Source organism: Gallus gallus, chromosome 4 (genome assembly GCF_016699485.2).
Source record: "Gallus gallus isolate bGalGal1 chromosome 4, bGalGal1.mat.broiler.GRCg7b, whole genome shotgun sequence".
NCBI classification, from domain to species: Eukaryota; Metazoa; Chordata; class Aves; order Galliformes; family Phasianidae; genus Gallus; species Gallus gallus.
The window spans coordinates 3,292,564-3,318,319 of record NC_052535.1 but is presented as its reverse complement, the minus strand read 5'-3'; the positions used below and the strand labels follow the sequence as shown (position 1 = coordinate 3,318,319).

Here is a 25,756-nt window from a genome sequence, read left to right as displayed (position 1 = left end):
TCTGCACAAATACTGATTTCCATGCGTGCGATCTGCCAACAAGGAGGGCACACACCATCTGGGTACTGCGGTCAGACCTCTTTGCAGTGTCACCTTCTGCAAGTTTATGACTGTGGGTATTACCCTGTGCTGATTTTCCTATCAGTATCTCATCCCTCACATCAACAGTCACCAGCTCTCACATCATGGTGCTTTTCCTCCCAGCTGTGTGTGGAAGCCAGTTCCCAGCTCTGCTCAGTGTGTGCTGACCGGGCTCAGCCCTATCCCAGCACAGAGAACACATCTGTGTGTGGATACGTGCACCGTGGGAGCAGAGAATTTCCTCATTTGGATTGGAATGGATTTTGCCATTCATAAAAAATTTCCCAACACTTATATTTTTGTCTCAGAGACTTCTGAAGAGGGAAAGCATACCAGACCAGTAAGCATAAATTCTGCTACGACTAATCTGTTTGTTTCCAAACAGAAGTATTTCATAGAATCATAGAATGAATCACAGAACAGCCTGGGTTGAAAAGGACCACAATGATCACCTGATTTCAGCCCCCCTGCTATGTGCAGGGTCGCCAACCAGCAGCCCAGGCTGCCCAGAGCCACATCCAGCCTGGTCTTGAATGCCTCCAGGGATGGGGCATCCACAGCCTCCTTGGGCAACCTGTTCAGTGCGTCACCACCCTCTGGGTGAAAAACTTCCTCCTAATATCCAGCCTAAACCTCCTCTGTCTCAGTCTAAAACCATTCCTCCTTGTCCTATCACTATCCACCCTTGTAAACAGATGTACCCCCTCCTGTTTATATGCTCCTTTCAAATACTGGAAGGCCACAGTGAGGTCTCCTTGGTATTTACAAGTTGTTCTTCTCATCGTTACCAATTGTTTTCTGTCCCCCTTAGCTAACACAGCCTGTGCACAGCCCACAAGTAGGTGCAGTGAGCACTGTCCTTTCTAACACCAGATACATTACATTTTCACTCTGATCCGGGGAACCAGTTGCTCCCTCTGAGTTCAGGGATCCTTTGGAGTCCTCTCGCTTCATCCCATGGCCATTTGGAAGTGCTGCTGAAAAAAAAAAACCACAGACCCCAAATGATGCGGTTTGCACCCACACTCCTCAACACATCACACCGCCAAGGGCTGGTGGTAGTTGCATTGAAAATAAAAGCAAATGTAGAATTTTAGAACAGTTAATTTACCTGAATCCTTGTCTGCAATCAGGCTGGATCTGTTTGAGGGGGATGCAAAATTGCAGATGAATTCATCCCTGGATGCCTGTAAAGCAATATGAGGTTCTTGTGACCAACAGAAGATATAGAAGAGAATAATGGAATAAAAAAAGAAAATTAGAGCAGCTTTTGAAATGCAGGTGAAAATTCCTTACATCTGTAATAAGGAAACAAACGCCCTGGGGAGTAGTACAGAGAACAGCAAGGCACGTTAAAGGAAGTGATGGCAGCTTGTTCCCTTCCATTTTTCATCGCTTGATTTGATGTTATTTTTATTCAGGCGTTTTTTTTTTCCTGTTGCTGCTTTGCCCTAAACAAACAGGGGAGACTCAACTGCAAGCCTGAGCCCATCTGGGAGGCAGATGGGAGCTGAGTTCTGTTCCAGCCCATTGCACTTGGAGGGACTTACCTCTCCGCACAGCACGATGCGTGCCATAGAGGAATGCAATAGCAAAGAAAACAGCAACGCAGCAGATAGAGAACTGTCACAGGAAAAAGGTCAAGCAAAACAAACAAGCACATTTCTGGATGGGGGGAAGAAAAAGGAGCCCACTTGGGTCGCTGGGCTGTACTCACAGGGCTGGAGGCAGCCGTGCAGGAGATGAGCACGTCGCGACCGGCCACGCGCTGGATGTTTTCCAGCAGCAGCCCCAGCAGCGGCAGGTAGAGCTGGACGATTTTGGCCTGCTGGTTCTGCAAAAGGGGAGAGGAACAGAGGTAAGAGCTCAGGGTTTCCACAAAGTGAAAAAAAAAGGAAACTCTTCAGCCAAAATGTGTATACGCCACCAGTGGGTATTACCCTTCCGGCAACGAGCTCTGGGAAATGAGGGATTCTGGGGGCTGAATGATATTCCCAGTTGTACGGGAAGCATGACAAACAAATCATAGAACCATAGAATGAATCATAGAACGGCTCAGGTTGGATGGGACCTTAAAGACCATCTAGTTTCAACCCTCCTGGCATGGGTTGGTTGCCACCCACTGAACAAGGCACCAGCTCAGGATGCCCAGAGCCCCATCTGTGGCCTCGGGCACCTCCAGGGATGGGGCACTCACAGCTCTGGGCAGTGCCAGGGGCTCACTGCTCTCTGAGTGAATAATTTCCTCCTAATATCTAACCTAAATTTTCCCTCTTTTAGTTTAAAATCATTCCCCCTTGTCCTGTCACTATCAGACCACGTTAAAAGTCAGTTCCCCTCCTCTCATAAGCTCCTTTCAGTGCTGGAAGGCCGCAGTGAGGTCTCTGTGGATTCTTCTCCAGACTGAGCAAGCCCAGCTCCTTCAGCCTTTCTCCAGAGGAGAAGTGCTCCAGCCCTCTGAGCATCATCATGGCTTCCTCTGGACCCGCTCCAACAGCTCCACGCCTTCCTTACACTGGGGGACACACAGTCCCGGATTTCCTAACTCTTTAACTGGCACTTCACAGCTCCATTTTGAAGTGCAACACCCAGCAGTAATGAAATAAAAACATTCGCTTCTTGAGAGGCACTGACTATTGCTTCCAGTTGGGAATTCTCCATAGCAAACACTACTAGTTAAAACAGTTTGGAGGAAGGGATTAACTCGAATTAAAAACAGATTGTTTATGAAGTTTTGAAATGATCAAAAGCAGCCTGGCCATCCTTTTCTGAATGCAAGTCTCTCTGACAACCAGCTCTTTTCTGGTTAAAAAATGATTATCCTGAAGTTGACAGAAAAGTTAGAAGAAGATATCTAAGGGCTGTGAATGGAGTGGCATGTTCTGATACAAGAACCCTACATTTTCTTCTGATTCCGTATGACAAAAGATATGAGAAACCTTGATAATGCCCATGGGCTCAGCAAACCCCCTCTCAGCCACTGATGAAGATGAGGTTTCCTTGGCTGGAATGAGACTGCAGCAGCGTCTGCTGCCTGCAATGGGACTGGTTTCCAGGATGCCAGCTGAGCATCCTGCCCTGGCTCCATGCAGCTTCCTGGCCGTGCTGCCCAGAGCAGAACGCATACCAGAATGCAGCAGGGCAGTTTTAAGACACGTGGCATTTCTGAGGGGGCAGGGAGGGTGCTGCATGCTGACGAAGCAAACAGTTTCTGAATTAGCATAAGGGCTTTCGGGCACCCAGAAGAGCTGAAACAGGCTGCCTCTGACCCAGCTGTGACAGAGAGTTGGCAAATCTCTCCTGTTTCACCAAGCCTGGGCAGCAACCACATGCTGTGGTTTGTTGCAGGCTGTGCAGGTCACTGGAGATCCTTGCTGCAGAGAGAAACAAGGCCACCCTCCACTCCGCCCTTCCAGTTATGTTGCTGAAGGTGCAGAGAAAGGAGAGGAAGGGAGCTGGCTCCAGTCCATGCAGAGGGGCAGGAGTCCCTGGTGCATTTGGGTTACGTCTCCCACTCTTTGTGTCCAGGACGCTATCCATATTCCAAGGTAAAACCCTGAGTGTAGCAAACTAGGAGCAATTTGAAGAGCTAAACTCTAAACAGAGGCTTGTTTACAGCCTACAGCCAGGACAAGTAGTGTCTGTGCTGGTAGCTCAGCACTTTCAAGGACATATGTTTCAGCAGGGATCAGCATCAAGAAAGAAAACAAGCCCATCCCCAAGCTCTCAGCAATACCACATGCTGAGCCTCTGACCAAAGGAAGCTGAAAACTCCCTAGCGGAAATCCAGCATCTCGTGAGAATCCACAGATCCTCTCTTCTGGCTCACTAATTGGCAAAACATGTAGCTGACTAGTAACAGAGTTCAGTCCTGCTTCCTAATTATAGTACATTAACGCAGGATATTAATTTAAGTCCAAGTCCAGAAGACCATTGACGTTGCTTAACTTTGAACAGCCTCTTGGCTGAGGGCACTTTCAAGTCCTTTAATGGCTCGGGGCTTTCTTATGTAAATACTCAGCATGGATAAGAGCTCTGCAGTTATCACACCACATTATTTGTATTCCTAGACCATTTCTCAGAGCTATTCCTGTAATGCCATAACTGTAACTTAAAACAGTTCCCTGGACAGTAATGAGAACACCCTCGGTGCACCATACAAAATCTAAAACTGATGGTTTTCCATAAAATTCGAGACCTTTACATTTAAAAGACAAGAAAATATGCCTGACCTTGTGCTGGTATCTGTTGTCGAAGGCATGCTTTATCAAGAGATTTTTTAAGACCGTGATGGCCGTACATCTGATATCATAGTTGTCCTGCAAGGCAACAGAGGTTTCTCTGAGAAGCATCCCCACCAGGAAATGATGCCTGCAATACTCATCAGTTAAACTGTATTCAAGATTTACATCTGAAAGAAACAGCAAAGCAATGGTTAAGGGAACTGTTCCGAAGATCTATTCAGACTGAGACAGAACGGTCAAGTAAGCAACAACAGTTCATGGGTATGGCCCATCTCACTCTCTCCTACAGTGCAGTGATCTCTTAATGAAGCCTGAACTGATGACAGCTTTCTCAACCACAAAGTAATACAAAAGAATGTGTCACCTCCCAGTTCAGACATTAATTCCAGCCCTCACCATCTCAGCAGAAGTTAAATGAAGGATTTGTGCAGCGCAACGCTTTGCAAAGCTCAGTGCTCTGAGGGCCAGTTATAAAGTCAGAGATGGATGAAACAGGGAAAGGCAGCACAGCTCCGAGAGCCCCGTGCTATCACCGGGGTCAGAGCACGGAGCAAAGGCAAACACTGCTGGAGTGAGGGATGCAAACAAGGACGAGGTGCCAAGTGACCTCCAGCAGTTTACACAGCCCAACTGTAGGACTCAGGAAGCAGGGCAGGGTTCCAGGGAGCTGCGTGCCAGGAGCTGTGAGGCTCCGTTAGCTCCCTGCCAGCAGACACCGAGCACAGCTCCATGGAGGAAGGCAGCTCAGTACCTAACCATCCTGCTGAACTGACTGGCGCTCTGCATCACACGCGGATTCGGGCTGTATCTGTGCTGTGATCAAAGGGGTGGCTGCAACATGGCTAAAGCATCAGTGTCACTGACTTGCCCAGATAATGCAGCGGAAAAGCGACAGAGACACAGATTTCAGTGCGGGTTGCATGTGCACTCGGGCTGCTACGGATGACCTTGCCCTGACACCATCTTTCAGGCAGCCCGTATGCCTAATCAGAGCCGCAGCAGACAGTTTGACTGTTGCATTACAGCACTGAGCCTCCCAGAGGGATAACCTCAAAGCTGTGCGTTCCTCCCCCACATGGTACAAACCCCGTGTGCTCAGCTCTGATATGTTTTTGAAAAGCCCACAGGTGTGAAAGCTTTTTCTGTGGTGCACACACACAGCTTTGGAAGTCCCAGCCAAGGGGCTCCAACAGCACCGTTCCACACAAAAATGACTTTCAGATTGTTGGCTGATTCATAAGTTGCCCCTACTGGCTTGTGAAAATCTGATTCAGAGGAAAGAGAAAGCAATCTGGAGTATTATCTAGCTTTCACTGTTAGTCATGTTAGCAAATGCCTAAATGTCACACATCATGGTTACTTCGTTAGCTGGATACAAGCTAATTGACTGGAGACTGAATATTTAATTGAATTTGGCATTAGAGGACTCAGTCATCCAAGTTGGACGCCCCTACTGGAGCGAACTGCTCCACAGCAAAGGAAAGAATATCTAATTTCTGCTTAAAAAGAAAATGAACAAATATAAATACAGCAAAAATAAGCAGGAGTAAGTAAAATTCCTCCAGGCTTGGAGAAATTGGACAGCATGTCATGTTTTAGTGTTCCTCCCAAGGCACTTGCTTAACTTTCAACTCCTGGCAATCTCGTGGGTTCTTTGCTACCACCACAAGGGCAAAAATACCTGCGGATATTTTAAAAACAAAACCTCGACTGGCAGGTCGTAGCCACAGTAACACAGAGGAGGAAAGATGAGCTGCTCCTACAGCTTTTCAGTTTCACCATTGCAAACACAAAGGCAAATGTTAACCAAGGAAGAGCACCCTTGTGTTAACACGCTGCTAGCAAGCAGAGGGGAGGCACCATGGCTGTGTGCTTTTCTCTATCTCAGCCATTTCTAGCAGTTCACTTTGTTAAACTATGCCTGTCAAGTAGCCAGACTGATGTAAGAGATCAGCAGCTGGCTCAGATGAAGCTCAGAGCAATCAGAGACATACCAGAATTAAGGAAACCTGAGAGTTATTGCTGCTTCTGCTACCTGGGTGCAAAGGGAACCCCTCCAGGGTTTGCACGGCTGCACCTGGGGGCACACACAGACATTCCCTCACCTCCACCAAAATAAATCCACAGGGCTTTCACATGGGAAATTCCGAACCTCACTTTCCTCTCTGGTACTTGGCCAGGCTACTTGCAGCCAGAGCTGGCAATCTGCACTCTATTTATCTAGCACAGGTGAGAAACCAGGACCCAGAGATCATAAAGCTCTGTCTATAGAAAACTCATAAGACCGTTGAGGTGTGTCCTGCACTCAATACAGTGGTTGCATGGCTGCAACCATCCACATTCGCACGACACCTCAGTTTAGGCACTTGCAAACCTCGTTTGCCCTGCAGAGAACAACACCAGGAGCAGAGGAGGTGTGGTGTGACTGTGGGAATGGACTGGGTGTGCACAGTGCCACTGTATAAGCATGGTATGCACTGAGGATTGGCACAGACTCAAGACTTCTGCTGGCTGCGTTCAGCCCAGGCTTGAGCACAGCCCTACTCTTGTTCAAACTGAAAGCAGAAAGCCACAAAGAGAGCTGACAGCGGAGCAGTGAATGCAGTCTGTTCTCCTGTACCTCCGTTCGCTGCGACTCTGGCTGATGGGACACCCTTCTGATGCTGACAGTTGTGGGTACAAAGGATTAGACTTGCACAATCTGTACTTACTGAAATAGGGGTAATTTCTTTTGGATATTGTTAATCCTTTGCAAACTTAAATGTAGGAAATAATGTACGGACCAATTGCAGACCATTCTGGAGCTGACTAAGGTAACACTGCCAGAACAGCATCTTCTCCAGAGCTTAACATCAGTCAGGCTAACCTGGGCATACGTTTCCTTGACACTAAACCAAGTTATGTCTGCTCTGAAGCCATCAAGAAAGACATACCATAGCTTTCTAGCCAGTCCCTTGAGAAAAGACATACCTTGAGCTCTCTGCAGCTTGGGTTTGGAAAAGGTCATGGGTAAATTCAGAGGAATGTAGTGCTCATGATTGCAAATGGTTTGGAGAAATTCAAACTTGTATTCAACCAGCAGCTGAGAAAAGAAATAATTAAAATTGAGCAAATACAAAATATGTTTTCAGTTTGGCTTTTTTGCTTCTAGTTGTGCTTCTTGCACAAAGACTGGGGAATCTAAATGGCATTCAGTGCAACTCTTGTTAAGGGCAAAAATGTCATGGTATGAAATAATCACTACAGAGCTTTGATTGGTGCAGACACATACAGACTTCCAAGAAATGCATTGCTTACCTTGGGGTCTTTAGGGCTGAAGCCAGAAATGTAATCATTGATCAGGTTAAAAACAAATCCTCTGTCCATAAACGTCAAACAGCGCTGCAGAAGACATAGTGGAATGTCACCGATCATTAAAAGAGAAAGCAGTCATCCTAAATCACCTCCATGCCACCACCCCACCAGCAGCCAGATTTGATCTTCTGGGCTGCTGCTGACTTCCAAAATTCATTTGCTCCCATTTTTCCAAGATTATTTAGATGACCTCATTTAAATTTCCAGCAGACAACAGAAATAAGTAAAATGAGAACATGTGTATTTCATCCCGGGTTTTGAACAGCTGCTAGGCAGGACTGAAAACCTTAGATAGCATATAGAGTGCCAAGGTCTATCAGAAAGATCAAGTGTCTTTCCTAGGAAAGAAAGAAACTCCCTGAAGTTTTTATCACCGAAGAAACGTAAGGGATGAGACAGTAAGGACACGTATGTTTGTGTGCTATTTATTTCTATATATACATAGTTCTGATTTAAGCCTGGGAGAATGAAAGAAACTGCTGACCTTCAGGAAGTTGGCCAAGCTAAAATTGGCATTTCGGGATTCCTCGGGGATTTCATTATAGCGTATGGTCACATGAGGGATGATGGCGAGCAGCAGTGAGTGAAGGGCGTGCTGGTAGGAGTCTGGGAACCGTTGGGCCCTGGGCAGCTGAAAGCAAAAGTGTTGGGCGAAAAAATTCACGGGAGGGTTTGCTTGTGGTGGCTCTGTAATGCAGCGTTGAACAGATTCATTTTTACCTTGATTTTGTTTTCCTCCAGTAAGTATATTGCCATGGACTTTGCCAGTGCTTCAAAGAAAAACCACGAGTACTGGGACAAACAAAAAATACTATTACTTTTCTCAACAGGATCGAACACGCTGTGTGGAGGAGAAGCAGTGTGGGAGGGAGAGTTTGCATTCAGATGGCGTTTTGCAAGCATGGCTGTGCTCAGCAGCCAGCTCAGCGTGGGAAGGCACCTGGAAGCACACTTTGCTGTCCGGGGTAGGAACAGCTCCATCCCCTCTGCACCCCACAGCACCCTGCAAGGAGCCAGCACTGTTTAGGAGGCCAGCCATGCCCAGAGGGACAGCAGCTCAGTTTTCCTCCCCTGTCTGGCTTGAAGAAAAGAGGTAACGTTGGCAAAATGGAAAGCCCTTTGTTATGGCTGGCCACGAGACTTAACACAGTGGGCTCCCTGCAAGAGTTTGTCTTTGTTGTAAGGGGAGAACCTCATGGACGTGGATACAAGGAGCTGTTCTGGTAGCTTTGCTCCTGTGGTGGGGTTGGATGAATGGAAATGTTGGGCTTTGTGTCAGATCCCCTTTTCCTCCCTTCCACCTCAGGCAACCAAGCACCGCCTGTACTTCACCTTGAGCAGTTTATTGATGGCGAGAAAATCTGCTGATTGCTTCAGGATCGTGGCCATGGAAAGGACCAGGATCTCATGGGTCATCTTTGCCTGCGTCACACTGGGTTTCTCAGCTCGAAAGACGTACTGGGAGGCGAGAAGGACATTGTCAGCAGTGTGCCTGCTGCAGCACGGAGCTGCATGGAGCAGTGAGCCGTGACTGACCTTTATGAAGGAGCGCAAGTAGTGGTCTAGGCCTTCCTCGTGGCACTTGGACACGATGTGCAGAAGAACCCTGGGGAGAAATGTGTTCAGCACGCAACGTGAGGGCAAGTTCCTCCCACAGACAAAAGCAGACACCACGTGTACCCTATCCTGCTCCACCCAAAAGCCTCACCACTGTTTTTTCAGCCAGTATTTGCAGACCAGGGACCCTCACAGCTCCCGTGGTGGCACCATCCTTGCCATAGCTCAGCTTCCTCACTGAGCACTCAGAGCTGAGCACCCAAAGCCTCTTCTCTTGGTGTCACCCAGCCCTGCTGCCTTCAGTGCTCAGTGCTCCTTGCACAAGGAGGTGAGGTGGAGGATTCCCTGCAGGGGACACATCCTACTCTTTATGCATGCCAGCATGAAAGCCTGCAGCTACTTACACCCATATTGCAGCGAGCATCGGGCACTGAACAACACTCAGGGGTTAGGTAAGTCAAAAATGAAAATATGCAGTTCATCTGCTCTCTTTGGCTGGTGTTGCCCAACAGTGGCTGCATCTTCAGAACAGCTACATGGAGAACAAACCCATTTTTGCCTAATGCACACGCTGCAGATTCATCCACACTCTATGGTCCATGGCACACTGAGTTTCCCCTCATCGTGAGCCCTGTCCTAATAATGGTATGAGTGACTATTACAGTTGCAGCACTACATCAAATAAATAATAATAAAACACTATGCAAATAAACAAAACAGACAAAAAAATCAAACAACCCAAAATCTGTGCAGAGCAGTGGGGAAAAATTCTCTATGGTTGTTACACTCTGAACCCCCAAACCCTATACTCTTCACAAACCCCCACATTTACTAATTCTGAAAGCTCTTTTTTACTGAACTAGCATATGTATCCTCTCTTGCTTGTAGTTCCACGCTCTGGATTATTTTCAAGCTGTTGTCTGACAGTTCACTGGGGACACAGCCCCTGGAGAACATGCCAGCCCTCTGGAAGCACTCCAGGCGGCTGATGAAGGCAGCAAGCGCCCGGTTTCCCAAGCCAATATCGGAGATTTACATTCCAGTCCAAGTCAGAGAGAACAACAAACTGTTGCACACTGTCACAGACCCCATGGGCCAAACCACAGAGAGTTTACAAGCCATTCATCAGATACGGCGGCTTTTGAAATTCCTCTCTGAAATCCTGGATAGGAAAACAGTTGTCATTAACAGAGAGCTATTGACAAACTGGAAGGTGTCAAGCCAAGCTTAGAAAAAATTGGTGGAGGGACACGTGGGAACTGATCAGCCAGGAGGTGTCCTCTGTCCTTAGCGGAGTGGGAGTGTGTCCCTCACAGGAGGAGTCCCCACAGCCCATGTCACAGGACTGTGACTACAATGGGTCCTACATCCCTGGGGACCCAGGGCTCAGCCTCTCACCTTTGGTTTCACCGGAGGGAAATGCTTTTGGCTGCATGTGACTTGGAGTTGGAGCAAGAGTGGCATCCAGCATCCCCCTCTGCATTGCAGCATGGCAGAAGTGCCATAGGAGGAAGATGTATGTGTTTAATGCACCCATCGGTTTACATGCACAGGGACCACAGGTAGGACAGAAAGGTGCTCTGGCAGCTCATGCTCCACTGGGAGCAGCAGCAGGGCACAAGGCAGCACTGCCCTCTGGGGGCTGCAGGCCCTGCTGAGCAGCACCACACAACACCAACAGCAAACCCTACTGGAGGAAGGCCTGAAAGCTCTGCAATGAAGCCTCTGAGCCACAGATAAACCAATCAATTAGTCTAACCCCTGCTCCCAGGTCTGTCCCCTCACCTCCTCGTTGTCCCCACCACTCCGTCTCAGCAGTTATCTTTAAGATCACACATTTCCCCCAGGCAGCTCCCAGACCCCACACTGCCCTGTGGCACCTGGATGTGCCATGCGAGGGCTTCGGTGCACAACCACACCAACAAGCAGCAGTGGACAGCCAGCACTGCCACTTAGCACCCTGTACTGGGAAACCACCCCGCCTTGCACTGTAATTTGTGGCTTTGCATTTGTAACTGAAGACAGACGGTTTACCAGACACTCACATGGTGCAGTTGACGGCTACTTCATCTTCCTGGGTCACATTTGTAAGGACTCTAAATAGTTGCATAAGAATTACAGGTAGAAACTGAATCATTACTTGGGTCTCCATGGCGTGCAAACACTAAAACAAATGTTCAAAACACAGACACTTTTAGTCCAACAACTTGCAGATGTGAAAGATTTATAGTCCACAGACATTTCTGGGGCAATACAACAGGCATTAGAAAATGCTTTGGGGTGTGGGCGTCACCCTGCCAGAGGAACGGGGGGACTTGGACCCTGAGCAGTGCTCACTGCCTGCTTCCAACAGTTGGATCCCAGCTGCATGCCCTCAGGGAGCAGCATGAATCACTGCTGGCAGGTATTAATCTTTCTCTCAGATGTGCCAAGGCAGCTGTGACTTAATTAGAGGTCACATGCTATAAGCTGACCCCAGTAACCCAGATCTTAAGGCTGAAGTTTTGTTGCTGACTCTTCTTGCCAGCTGATGGGATGAAGTCCCATTTTCCCAAATGCCTTTGCAAGGATCTGATGCCCGACAGCTTGCAGTGAGACCTTTCTCTAGAGGGCACAGCTTGCTGTAGGAAGTGGGATTTAAGTGACCTGGTAAAGGTCAGGATCATCTGGTGCATGCACCGTTCACCCATCGCATAGACCTCTTTTGCCAGAGTATCATGATATGAGTCCAGGAAGGATGATGTGCTTCATTTTCAGTTTTTAAACTGCAAATTCAAATCTTAAATCTGTATGTAAATATTCAGATTACTGATGTTGCAGAAGTAAGAAGCTCCCACTTGTGGTCACTATGTAAATGTCTCCATCTGCAGACTGCAGTGAGGTCAAAGCAACTGCTCTTTTAGTGCTTGGCTTCCAAACCTGCCATATTTTTGCTCGGGGTATTTGTGCACTATGTGAAACACACCCAGTAACTCCGTGATGATAAATCCCCACCACTGGAAGTGGAGCTGTTGCTACAGCAGCAATCTCAAACACAGGCAGCTATGGAAGGAAGCAAGGACGCTGAAGAGCCAAGGAACACAACCCCTTCAGAAGCCTTGCTGGGCCTGCTCCAACGCCCTTATTCATGCTGCAGTGAGTGCTGAAAAGCTGGGTCTGGGGTCACAGCCCATCTATGGTCCAAGTTCACCAAGCTACAGTCTCACTGATCTTTTTCAGCCTGAAAAAAAGTCCTGATTTGAATGGATTTATTTCTGAAAGAGAGGAACCGTGCTACAGCTTTAAAAGTTTCAATTGGATGTAGGGCAGCAGGGGGGAAGCACACAAGTTTGCTGGGAGGAGGCTGTGCCATGAGCACAGCAGGGTGATGCTGACTCGTTTCATCTCCTGGGAAAGGCAGCAGGAAGCAGCACACAGACAGCAGAAGGTCGTGTCAGTAAGCAAAGGTAAGGATCTTGCACAACCGATCCCAGCACTGCCCATGTGCGTGTTCCTGCACAACAGGGCTCTGGGTATTTACTGATGATGCAGAAAAACACAATCAAAGCCCACTGACAAGCACTGTTCACCTTCAGGTATTTAACAAGCTCTCCAGGGACTTCCTTCACACCTGCCTGAACCAGCTGGCAGTACTGGAAGAATTTGTGCAAGTGCATGTCCTGGAAGAGATGAAGAGCAAGGTCAGTGCAGCAGCCTCAGTCTTTGTCAGTCCCTGCTTTCTAGCTTACACCTGAAACTCCACTGACAGACCCACAGCAGCAAGCTAAGACCATGTCCATAGCAAGCTCCCTGTCATCATCACTGGCACTCTTGGTCCCCAGCTGCCACCCTCCACGACTGCAGCACTGCTGCAACTCGTCATGATTGCTATTGCTTCTCCATTCTTCTCACTCCTCCTCCCAGGCTAAAGTTAATTACTGGGTTACTTAATCCCAAAAAGGACCTAAGAATGTATTTTGAAGGGAAGTGGAGATAACGTGCTGTACATAATCAGTAAGACCTTAAAACAGGCTTAGATTATGCTGAAAACAAATTGCAGTGAATGTGAATGCAGCTGATCACATCCAGCACAGGACAACAAGCCCAGCCAGGGGCATTTCCCCATAAGCAGTGCAGACAGGCGGTGCCCTGGAGCATCTGCTGGGAATCTTTGCTGCACATCACATGAAGCTTAGGGAAGTCCATCACCACTGAAAGTCAGCAGAACATTTAAGGACTAGGTTAAACAGCCTAAACCGGTTTCAAAGGGAAATGAGGAATCTGGTTTTCTTGTGAAAAGTGTCTGCTGTAGTCAGAAAACTTCTTTTTTTGTATGCCAATGCACAGTCTAATGTTTTGGGGGAAATCTTCCATTTCCACCAGTTCTTTTCCTTCCCATGTCATTAAAGCAGCCCATTTACTCAAATGTTTCCCTTGTCCTGCCAGTTACAGAGCCACTGGCCAAGATAACACCAGCACCTCCCAGTGCTCATTCACTCACATAGCTGTCTCATCACACCCAGACAAAGCAGCAAACCCCAGCAATGAATCCCAGACCTGCTGCTAGAGAAGTACCACAGCACTGCTCTGCAAACAGCAGAGAAGCAGCAGAGATACTTCTGCATTTGTGTTGCTTCCTCTGCATTTGTGTTAGTAGTCTACAAGGATGACATGCTCAGCCTACCTGGGTGTAAATGGTTGAGTCCAAGTGGATTCTGATTTTAAAGAGTGGCTTTGCTCCATCCACCCACTTTGCATCCACGCTGGACTGCTGTGAACAGACAACATTCAGACGCTTGGCTTCAGACTGTGGGAAGAAGGTGGCTGTGTGCTGGCAGGCACTGGCTCAGAAGGTAAGCTTGGGTGGAGGAATGGGGACCCCCATTGACATGACTGCAGCCACAGTGGGGCAGAGTTGTCCACATGAGAACATGCTTGCAGAACACATGTCCACTCTCCTGCTGTGCACCACGTGCAACAGCCCAGTCCAACCTATCACAAAACCCACCAATTTTGAGGGCTACACTGCTGTGACAATCTTTCCAGCCATGCACAAGCCCAGAACCTATGGGGGCAGCCAAAAGCTCAGCTTTCCTCTTCCCTTTATGTTTAAGCCCATTTTAAATGTCTTCCCTACCCTTCGTGACTCTGTGTCCCCGAGGCCCAGGTAGCCAGGTGGAAGGTTGGATGAAACAGGCAAGTGACGTTCCAGGGTGACAATCCGTCCATCCTTCAGCAACGGGACCCAAGCATATCCCACTGCAGAGGCAACCAACGGACAAAGTTAGCAGACACACAGTGATATATAGCTCAAGCTCCAAAAAGAGCTGTATCTGATCCTACAAAAATCCAACTCATAGCTGTGCAAGTGGCTCCTACCAGGCGGGGATCAATCATGTCAGCCTTGCTAAAACGTATTTTACCTGCTGACTCAGTGAACAAAATTCAGCACAACGGAGATCAGGAATGAATTTGAGGAGCAGAAATGACGTGTGAGCCTTGAGCAAAGTGGCAAAGATCCTTTAGTTGCCCAAAGACCAGCTGGAAGGGGAAGCATCCCAACCAGGGGAACTTCAGTCTTTTACACGTGCCCAGGGTTGGCAGGAGTGGCCCCTGAGGCCCTGATCTTGTGCCAAGTGCTTGCTAGTGACTTGACTGACAACTGCCCCATTCATGCATGAATGTTTGGTACCAGCAGCAGAACTTGAGTTTCACTATACACGGCTTAAACCCACAGCTTGTCTTAGGATGCTCCCATAAAAGAAGATGTAGCTAGACAAGGACTGTAATCAAATATAATGCTCCAGCAGAAGAAATGTAAGCAGTGAACATACCTTGAGTTTCAACGGTGTCCTGTTTTTTCGATGTTGCCTTTGTATTAATTTCACAGCTGACATGATAGAAGGTGAAAAGCAAATGATGCTTTTGATGGAGGTGAATTGGGAGCTCAATTTTAATCTAAAATGATATCATGATAGGTAAGGCTGTATTTTTAATCATGGAATAAGTTCTATTTTATTTCACAGCTGTTACATTTTATGCAGTTACACAAGACAGACTCCCACCATCTTAGATAACTCCCAACTAACATTTTCAGCACATTTGAACATTACTTATTAATGGTGGTGTGTGATTGGAGTGCACAAAGCGTGACAGTAAAGACAGCAGAAAAAACAAACTGGCATTAAAAATTGATAAAACCTCTGGCTCTGCTGGGTTCTTCTACTGAGAGATGCTGTTTGTTTTTTAACCTGTATTTCCCCCAGCCCTGGAAACAGACGTGTCCTGAAAAACTGCTTGGCTTTGTAGCACCCAGGGAAGTTTATTTCCCACCATTTTGCTTTACCTCATCGTAGAACTCCGGGCTCTGGTTGTGATGCAGCACAGCTGCATACGCGTTGGATGTCAGGAGCTGGCCTCCAGGTTTGCCATAGATACACTGGAAATACAAATGAGAAGCCGGATTCAGGGTTGCTGCCACCCTAAATTAGGTGACCGAATGGAAACAGTGAGCATGGAAACTCTGCTTTCTTATTGTTCTGCTCAGCCTGGTTGGCATATGGTACAAAGCTGCAAACAAATGTCAGCCCCAGGTCACTAGAAATAAAAGGTACCCACCTTTAACGGCCTGGCATCAGCTTCATCTGAATCCCTGAACTCAATGCAGACAGCAATGTTCCTCGCCTGAATTAGAAGAAAAGAGGAGGATGAGCCACATCCACAGGTCAGCAGCATCACTCCAGAGCCCACCGAATCACTCACCTTTGCAAACACCTTCTGGTTCTCATACTTCAAATGCAAGGGGTACACATACAGGTGGTTTTTGTAGACAGTGAAGGGATAACAGTATTTTGCAACTTCTGGGACAAGCTCCTCCACTTCAACTGCAATGTTCTCACAGCTCTTCTCAAAAGGCTTTATAGGAATATAAGAAGCTGTCACACAGTCTAAAAGAGAAGGAAAGGATGAGCACATGCTCCACAAACATGGGAAGCGCAGCTCATGCATCAAGAAAATTGCAGGTCTGAAACTGCCATTGCTCCCAAGTACTCAATTCCCTCTATGCCAGAGGGCCAGGCAGCAAGGTATGGCCCACTCCACAAAAACAATTAGGGGGAAATTCTCTTCTTGTTCATGTAATATCTGAGGTCCCCAGCTGCACTAGCAACACTGAGAAAAGATGGGTGCACAGGAACCACAGGGCTCTGCTCTCCTTGCCATAGGGGACTGCAGAAGTGTCACTTTGCTAAAGCTCTGGGGAAAGTCAAAGGGCCCTTTGGCCTTCCCATGTCTGGGCAGGGATGGTGGCTCTGCTCAGCACCTCCATCTTGAGACTCCAGGAATCTGACCTGTTAAGTTACTGCTTTATAACACATGCAGATACCACACGACCAAAGAAGATGGACTTCTGAAATGGAAATGTCTGAAATGGACTTGAGACTGACTTCTCAAAGTGCAGAAGTCCCACAGTGTCAGAACTTTCCCACCCTCTGCTTCCATCAAGATTGTTTTTTAACTCAAGTGATGGTATTGGAAGAAAGGGAGAGAGAAAGGGAGAGAGAAAGGGAGAGAGAAAGGGAGAGAGAAAGGGAGAGAGAAAGGGAGAGAGAAAGGGAGAGAGAAAGGCAGCCTGCTATAAAGTCTCTTAGACAGGGAAGCAGGTGACAGAATCCATGACAGAACACAGGAAGAGCCTGTGATGTGACACTGAACCCACTACAAGTGCAGAGAACCAAACTGAACATGTAATGTTATGGATCAGAAATGTTATCTGAACTCAATGTAATAATAATGGCAAAAGCAGACAGGTGGCTTCCTTTAGATTTAGGATGTGACAGCCAAGCAGAATGTGACACCCTCAGGTAAACCTCTGCACTTGGACCACATCTCTCCACAGAATCCATCAGAAAAACAAGTCAGTGGTTGTGCTGAATTACTGAGTTCTTATTTCAGCCCCAATTTGTTCTTGCTAATGAAACAGAAAAGCTCCCCATACAAGCACTAACTCCTGAGGCTAGCACCGTCAACATTTATTTGCAGATCCAAAATCCTTACTTGTGAAGTCCAGCGGGATGTCCTTGATGACAATATTCAACTGGGCCGGAATGATCTGCAGCTTTGTCTTCTCTGGTCTGCATTAGGAAGAAAGGAACGAGATGGTGAATCGTGAAAGTTCAAGTGCTGAACCCATCAGCAGGGCTTTAATTACCTCCTGAGTGTTTTAGAAATTGTTATCTCATGCTTACACCTACTGCTTTAAAATGTATGTTAAAAGGCCTGTTCAGCCTCTGCACCAGGCTTACTTCTTATACTCTGCTAATAGCTTCAGCATATCTTCATTTGAGAGTTTGCCACTGTCTTGCTTGTACAAGGGTGAGAATTTTCCTTCAGCATCAAGAGTGCCCTGGGAGTCTTTGAACACGGGTCTGCAGAAGAGAAGAGGCACATTCCCTAAATGATGGTAAGGATGCAGGCACAGGAAGATCAAGCTTCAGAACACACATGGCAAACTGCACACCAGCAAATCACAGTCCACTCTGACACTCATCTGGTGTTCCCATGTCATTGTTGCCCCTTGCATCAGCACCAAATGGCACTTTAGCAAGGGACAGAGAAATGAACTTGCCTGTAGGGCCTTCTTTTGACATGAGTTTTAAGGGAGTTAACACTGAAATAACAGCGATGGAATACGGTCACTATCTCCAGTTGCTCCCAAGACCATTAATTAAAGCAGAGTCAGAGACAGAGGTGTAACTATGCTGATTGTCTCTGCTTTTGTCCCCTCCCTGGTGACGTATGGTGCCAAGGGGTAATTTCTGCACCAGTTCTCACAGTAGCACAGGACAGGGTAACCCAGCCACAGGGATGTTCTGCCTTGAAATCAGTAGCTGCAGGTCAGCAGGAAGGTTACGGTCTTCCCAGCACTGTTTACTATTTAATATTTTGTTTCTAATTCTAGATAGAGTATTTCAGGCCAATCCATGTTCTGCCTGAGAAGTCAGGGCCAGATTCTGCCCTCTGTTGCTTCCACGCAGCCTCACTGACTTCAGCAGCTTGGCCATTAGCCCACTCAGCCTGATGCTGTCCCAAATCACTGACAGCAGCAGCTCCCAGCCCAGCAAAACCACAGCCCAAGGCCACTAACCTGGCAGCCCAGCCAAAGGGCATCCGGTACAGCCCCAGACGGCTGCACACCTGCTTGGCCACCTTATGGACCTTCTGGGCTGTCTGAAAAACACAAGAGAGAAGGTGAGCATGTGCCACTGCTTCCATGCTGCACTGGGAAAAGAGAGGGCTGCGTTCTCCAGGGAGGAGATGCTGTGTATTTCACAATGCACAGCGCTGCATACACACAGCATAGCGTGGCCTGAGGAGCTGATAGAAAATCCCTGTCGCTTCACACCATGCACATTTATTACAGCACAGGCAGCAGAATGTATGGAGACTGGACTTTGCCAGAAAGCAGCTAAAGAGAGGCAGAAACATCTCGCTTTACAGACCACGCTACTGCCCACAGCAGCATGCAGCATCACTAAGCAGACCCCCCCACAGCCCCATCTCACCTTCCCTGGGTCTGAGTTCTTCATGTACGGTTCCGCACAGTGCGTAATGCTGCCCTGCAGCACCTTTTCCACGCGGGCCACCAGGAAGATCTCTGCATGTGGGTCGGTCACAGAGAAAACACCCTACAACAGACAGGACGGGAGGCTGTCAGCAAGTGGGATACCCTACCTGTAGCACCGGGTTTGGCCCTGATTGTCCTCTCCCACAGGGGACACAGACCCTGCTCTGGTAGCCGCCATGGATGGGCCATGGGAGCTATCAAGGCTTGAGAATGGTCAGCTCCTGCAGAACTCTTAGCTGGTGCCTGTGAGCCCACAGTAGCAATCAGCCTGAGACTGACCGAAACATGAAGCTACTGCACAACCAAGTCAGTTCTTCACCCGTTTTATGTAGCGCAGGCAGGACTCAGGGATCCCATGCATGAGGCTCTCGCCTGGTGAACGCCCCTTCACGTCCTCCACCTTGGAAGCTGACGTATCCAGCAGCATGTCACGGACAGGTGGAGGGTTCAGGTCCACGTGGAAGTCTGCAGAAATCTTGCAGTTATTTTTCAGGTCAAACAACGCCAAGCTGAGGAAAAAGGGCTCAACCTGCAAACGGAATCTGTGTGTCAAGAAGTGCATGGCACCAACTCAAGCTTTTTCACGTGCATTGCCTTCCCCACCAGGCGTGCCTCCTTATCTGTTTGTTCCATTAGTTTAGTCTATCACAGTTTTCCAGGATTCTTACAATTCGTGCTTATTTGCTTCATAAATTCATAAGTCCATTTTTCCCCTTCATTACCTTATATAATCTAATCGATTTTAAAAAAGGCCTTCATTAAAAAAATGGAGGCAGTTTTCTATAAACAATAAGCTACAAGTTTGAAGTAAAAAAATGATCCAAATCCATCGGTTAGAGCTGTTTAACCCTGGTAACGAGACTGAAAGCAACTTCAGAGTGTTTGTGCTCACATGCTAGAGAACACCTCCTGTTGCCTGAAGTCCATCAGCTCCAGATGGCCCATCTGCAGACACTGGGAACATTCCCTTGCTGCTACACACAGGGGCACAGAAGCAAAGTAGGTGCAAACCACCGCCCAGCCAGGAGAGCTAGCACAAGGCTGGGAATTCTATGTGCCAAATCTGCATCTCGGGGGCTGCTCTACAGCTGAAGACTGTCTTGCACCAAGCTCAGCTTGCTCTGTAGCTATTGACCTTGACAGCACAAGGCAAGTGGCAACAATTCTGTGTGTTTGTAGTTCAATGATCCCAGTAGACGTTGTCCACATAAGGATAAAAGCGAAGGCTTGAAGCTTTTTGATGTTACAGCATAAATTGGAGGCATTAGCTCAGTACTAAAAGCATGCTGATTAGGTCCAGCACTGGGCTGATAATATCAATCAAATAATATCACTCTGTTATCAGTAACGCATTCATCTGCTGGGAGGGACTGAAGAACAAGTTTGGTGTGCTGGATGATCCCATCAGGACCGTGATACCATCAGCACAGACTGGTCAGCTGGTGCTGCTGCCTCCCAGCCCTGCAATGCTATCTGCTGCTCTGGGCACCCTTGTGTCAAGGGCTGACTCTGATGGTAATAGGGAGAATGTCTTGGGAAAAAAGACTGGAAGAGACCGGTCTGCTCAAGTCTGGCAGACCAAAGGCAGAGGAGGGATATAATTGCTAGCTACAATTTTCTGAGCTGCAGGCTCAGAAGATACAAGGAAAAGCTTTTTAGGCTAAGGCACAGCTTTGGCACAATAACAAATGCATATAATAAAGTGGCTGTGAATACTGTTGGTCTGTGAGACAGGAGATTTCAGAACAGGGAAATCCCTTACCATTAGAGGAAATGAAATAAAACACAGCAGTGGGTGGCTTGGAGACGGAGCTTAATTATTTACCAACAGGACTCTCATGGAGATCCAGAATATTGCAAACACACTCCCTGTTCCCTGTGCATCTGAACCTCTGGCTTCCTAGCAGTCCCAGTTCCTGGCAGGCCAAGGTATGTTAGGGCAACTCCATCCCAAGACATATTCTGGAACACCAGAATACCAAGGCAGGCAAACCCCACAAAGACCCTGGGCCAGCAGACACCACCTGCCCAGGCCCCAGCATAGCTCATGGCAGAATGGGACTCCTTTATCCATCCAAATCAACCTGCCATAGGTTTTTCTTGCCAGCAGTCAAAGCAGAAAATGCCAGAGCTCTCCTTACGTTGGTGGGTCCTCCCTCTGACTGGTCACTGAGCTGAGCGAGGAGGTTGAGGGACAAATCTTGGCAGCAGACCACAAAGCGCCTGCTGCTCTTCTCCTCGAATGGCTTCACGTCCGGCTCCATCCCCGAGAAGTCGAGCCTCTAGACAGCAAACAAACAAATCTGGTCTCAGTAAAAAAGAAAATATACCCCCAGATAATGTTAAGGGGCCACATTACAGCCCGTACAGCCCTGACCGCTTTTGTTTAAGTGGTGCAAAAAGTACAAGACGTTCACAAATGAGTGCCATTTTGTGATGTTACACAGATGCGTTCAAGACATGAATTCATGGGGATGTATCAATTTTTAGCAATCTGGTTTGTAGAGCACAGAAAACTAAACCTCAGAATGATTTCAGTTCCTTCCTGCTTTGCTGTAACCCTGGGGATCTTCCCAAAACACCATTTAGAGCTTGGGGAAGAAAGCGGAATATAAGCCGTCGTTACCCTCAGAAAAGTATCTTCCACTTTGAAGATTTGACTAGTTTAAGAGATGGTCCCTGTGTCTGAAATAGAAAGAAGGCACATGCTTTTGGGATCATGAACATCTTGAGCGGAAGGCATTTCTAGATGCACGGCAATAAGTGGTATGGTTAGCAGCAAGGGCTGCCCGCAGAGCTGGCTGGGAAATCCAAACAGTTTTAGTTATAATCACACCCTTCTTAACACAGCACACCCATGGCTAGTTATTCCTCAGTGCCCACCCTTCTCAGGGAGCAGGCACATATGTGACCAAAATACCATCAGCCAGAGAAAGACTCATAACCTTCACCACTCCCACTGCCTTGGGCACCGGGGACACAGCTACCAACCCCCCTAAACACCAGCACATCTCTCAGTGACAATCTGGCACGGCTCTATTTGCTTTTCCCCCCTCCAATTCTGCAGAACCCGTTAGCAAAGGTGGGCATGGATATCTCACAATCAAGTAATTTGTGCAAAACAGGGTGCAATTGTTCCTCTGATTCTGAGAAACTCTTCCCACCGTTTTCTCCATTTCCCTTCTATGAGGAAAGTACACTGCGGCTGTATGTTCCTGCTCCCAGTTTCCTTAGCAGCAGGCACAAAAGCACGCACACACTGCACTGACTGGGAAGGTGATGGTGGATGTCCAGCCTTAGAGCAGACCTGACCGACCCACACCATGATGTGCATGTAGGGACGGCAGAAAATCTAGCCAAAATTAAAACAAATAAGTTCTGTGCGCTACACTGAATGATATTCTCATTTTTATTATTTGATTAAATAATAGGAAACTTCTTAAAGCTTCTCTTAAAAAAAAAAACACAACACAAACCAAATCTCTCCTGGATGCCTCGGGACTATCTGTCAAATACCTGAAAGGAGTGCCAGGAAAAAAACTAATTTGGTACAATTAAACTTTTTAAAGCCTAATTACATTTCCTTGTTAAACCAGGATGTTTTTCTTCACAGGTGTGAAGAAGCAAAAACGTGCCAGAAAGGGAAGCAGAAACTAAGAAAGGACTTGGAACAATTCTCTGCAACCGCATTAACAACTGCAGCTCATTCCACTGAAATCCCACAGCTGGGTCTTGGCAGAGAGCTCAGCAGAGAGGTCAAAGCTGAGCAGAAAACAAAGCAAATAGTGCACAATCCCCTACTTTGGGCATTAGAACAGCGCGTGGAGTTTCTTCTGCTCGTACCTCCCTACACGTGAAAACTCTGCAGTTGACCTCTAGCATCACTGTTCACTCCTCCAGATGTGCTGAGCCCATGCAGCCCTGCAGCTCTCCTTGCAATCCCACTTCTGCTGCTTCTGCCCCACTGTGAGACCCTCCCAGAGGCCCAAAGGGTGGGTTTGAGATGCAGAAACAAAATGCATCACAGAAGCCAGAAAAGCCGGAGGGAGGCCACATGTGGGGCTGCTGCAAATGCTCCTTTTATTTGAGCTATCAGGTGAGCATTGATTTGTTCAGACCTCATTGACGGGGACGTGGGCTGAACTCCTATTCTCCAACCTGCCAAAAAACATGCTGTATCTGCAGGCAAATGCTGTAGTTGTTTAAGGAAATAGGGGAGGCACGATGACAAGGGAACAAAACCTCACATTTGCCAACAGGGGAATGTTTACCTGGACTTCTGGGTCAAAAGAAAAGAGGTTTTGTCTTCCATCATTTCTGCTCAGTTTGTTCAGCTGGTCTGTTTCTCTTCCATACTGGGACAAAGAAAAGCATTGATATTAATGTCCGGCCTCACATCCATTCAATGAAAGAATGGGAGCAAAATAAAATAAATATGTTTCAGGCATCCTCTGTGACGGTGCAAGGCTTCCCAGCTGTATCCACCAACACCACTCAGAGCAAAGCAATGCAGCTCTGCTAACTGGGAAAGCAGACAGAAGCGGGCAGCCGCACTCGGGTTCATGCAGGAGATAGACGTGGTTGAGAGGGCTGGAGATGGGGCTGGGAGAGCGATCCCTGCAAACACAATACCTTCATCAGCTCTGGATGCATGCTTCTCTCCAGGCTTTCCAGGATGTTTTCTGATTTTCCCTGCGTGCTTGATTCATCATCTGCAAGGACACGAAAAGCAGATGTTCAAAACAACTGCGAGAGCACCATTCTATTTTCCTCTGCCAGAAAGCATCCTGCAATATTTGCTTACAATGGCACAAAAATAGTTTACAGATAATTTATGAAGACTTTTCCATTTGGATGTAAGATTTTTCCATACGTTACTAATAGCAGAATGCACTATTAACAGCCTGCTAGGTTTTTCCAAAGCAGAAATTCAGCCCAAATCCAACTTTCCATGGGTCTGGAAACATTGCCATGGATTTCCCACCCAGAGGAAGGGTCATGTTTCTCTCCACTTTTATCCTTCAGAATATTTTCTGCATTATACTAAGCCGTTTGGCATAACATCCTTTGTCGGCCACAATTCTTGCTATTAATCCAGAAAGAAAAACGGATGCTTCTGCAGGCATCCTGCTTGCTTCCTGCTAGAGAAGGATGAAGGCAGGTATTGATTTATAAACTGACCTTGTGCAGCTTCCACAGTATCTTTCTTCTCCTGCACCGAACTCTCAGTATTGCTCTGAATGATCTTTCTCAGAGTCACCAGCCACTCTTCCATCTCCTGCTCACTCTCAGCTGCAAGGTAGTGGCTGTACTTGTCTATGGTCTTGAGTTCAAATGCATAGCGGCGCATTTTGGGACACTGAACAAAGAAGAAAGGGCAAGTTCTGTGTGACGCCTCCCTCAATAAATCAGCACAGTACTTTCTGCAAAGCTCTTCTCTGCAAAAGCATTCTGAACTGAAATGCTATGACAGGGAGAAGAATCACCTCATCACACCACAAGGACCCTCCTCAGTACCTCTGCTGCAGTAATCACAGAGGGCTGTATGGTTGCAATCACGTGCAATACAGCTCCACAGCTGCCAGTTACTCTGAGAGTGGAATGAAGCCAGAATGAACCACTGACATTGCACCGAGGAACAGCAGCAAGCTCCCTCCTACGTCATTAGACCTTTAATAGTTACCCAGAGAAGCCAGGAGCTGGATTTGTCCAACACAATGAGTAGTGTGGCACATTTAGAGGAATCTATCTTAGAGGAAAGTGGTTCAATATAATTTTCTGATCTCTGTCTTTAAACAGCACTTCCCAATGAGAAACCCAGGCAGATCTGATGCAACTTGGGCAGTACATCCTGTACACCACCAAGACATCTTCGCTACTGCGTTAGCTGTAATCAGAAGGATAAATGGAAATGCACAGCTCTGACTCATCTGTGCTGAAGGAAACAGCCAAAGTAATTCAAGCTGCTGTGTACCAGCTCTGCCACACTTGGTGCTTGGAGCTTCAGCGCTGGCAGGAACAGCAGAAGGCACAGCAGTGATGCACTGCTACACTTGGCTCTCAACCCAAGTTGAAGCCCAGTACAAATACCCACTTCTAAAACCTTACAGGCACTTTGGGAGTGGTATACCCAAAGGACTGCACATTTGGGTTAGTTGGTAAGTCCTTTCTTTCACCTCTCAGTGTCACAGAGTGAACATCTCCGTCTCACAAAGCACAAGCCCAAGTACAGGCACACCTACCTGTACAACATCATTACAAGCATCCAGGAAAATACAGCCTTTGGATTCTTTTGAAATCTTCTCATCTTTGTAGGAATTAAGAATGTAGGAGCCATCTGTGAGTTGTGACAGGTAAAAATATCTCCTCTTGAATACCTGCAAAAGTACGACATCTCACTCATGGGAGCACTCACTCAGCTGGATATCACAAGCAACAGTCTCAGTTTCTGCCCTCCTGCTATTGAGAAAATACCATTAACAAGAAGCACTGATGACCCTTGAGTGTTGTAGCTGCACCCCTCTGAGAATGACTTGGTTTTGTAATGGGAGATTTTGTCATCTGCTTTAATTTTAATGTCTTCGTTCTTATTATGAGCTTGCCCATCTAAAGCAAAGTCCCAGGGCTTCCAGCTCCTCTCTCAGCTGGCTCCAGCCTCAGTTATCTGCACATGGCAAATTCAGATCAGCACAACAGATTCATCCTGCCCTCCAGCAGGTATTTCTAGGGCTTTTTTTGACAAAGACCTCAGAATTACAAAGTAAGTCTCCAGAAGACTTCGGAACAGACGTGTGGAAATTCCTAGCACTCAAATGCAAGCTAAAGAACACTGCAATCCATGCAAGTGCTCGTGGTTTCATTTCTTGTGGTTCTGTGTTGCCATTTTTTCTAACACATCTATTTTCATGAACTGGCT

General features: G+C 47.3%; 1 protein-coding gene across 3 annotated transcripts in view; it reads right to left on the bottom strand.

Moving 5' to 3' along the window:
* Positions 1–25,756, bottom strand: part of DOCK11 (dedicator of cytokinesis 11) — a 70,042-nt gene that overhangs the window by 24,458 nt on the left and 19,828 nt on the right. Inside the window, exons 7-34 of one of the 3 annotated variants that reach the window (XM_015278441.4) lie at positions 25,083–25,217; positions 24,022–24,199; positions 23,473–23,552; positions 23,112–23,195; positions 20,982–21,122; positions 19,160–19,369; positions 18,779–18,901; positions 18,361–18,443; positions 17,519–17,641; positions 17,271–17,347; positions 15,978–16,162; positions 15,834–15,899; positions 15,562–15,654; positions 15,050–15,173; positions 14,353–14,474; positions 13,900–13,986; positions 12,806–12,895; positions 11,282–11,400; positions 9,216–9,285; positions 9,012–9,137; positions 8,400–8,471; positions 8,164–8,310; positions 7,623–7,706; positions 7,296–7,407; positions 4,314–4,492; positions 1,799–1,915; positions 1,193–1,268; positions 964–1,058 (exon numbers count right to left, since the gene is read on the bottom strand). In XM_015278441.4, the coding sequence (XP_015133927.2) occupies positions 964–1,058; positions 1,193–1,268; positions 1,799–1,915; positions 4,314–4,492; positions 7,296–7,407; positions 7,623–7,706; positions 8,164–8,310; positions 8,400–8,471; positions 9,012–9,137; positions 9,216–9,285; positions 11,282–11,400; positions 12,806–12,895; positions 13,900–13,986; positions 14,353–14,474; positions 15,050–15,173; positions 15,562–15,654; positions 15,834–15,899; positions 15,978–16,162; positions 17,271–17,347; positions 17,519–17,641; positions 18,361–18,443; positions 18,779–18,901; positions 19,160–19,369; positions 20,982–21,122; positions 23,112–23,195; positions 23,473–23,552; positions 24,022–24,199; positions 25,083–25,217 (3,198 nt within the window). The remainder of the gene's footprint in view (positions 1–963; positions 1,059–1,192; positions 1,269–1,798; positions 1,916–4,313; positions 4,493–7,295; positions 7,408–7,622; positions 7,707–8,163; positions 8,311–8,399; positions 8,472–9,011; positions 9,138–9,215; positions 9,286–11,281; positions 11,401–12,805; positions 12,896–13,899; positions 13,987–14,352; positions 14,475–15,049; positions 15,174–15,561; positions 15,655–15,833; positions 15,900–15,977; positions 16,163–17,270; positions 17,348–17,518; positions 17,642–18,360; positions 18,444–18,778; positions 18,902–19,159; positions 19,370–20,981; positions 21,123–23,111; positions 23,196–23,472; positions 23,553–24,021; positions 24,200–25,082; positions 25,218–25,756) is intronic. The other 2 variants (XM_015278442.4, XM_015278443.4) reach the window with 2 other exon arrangements.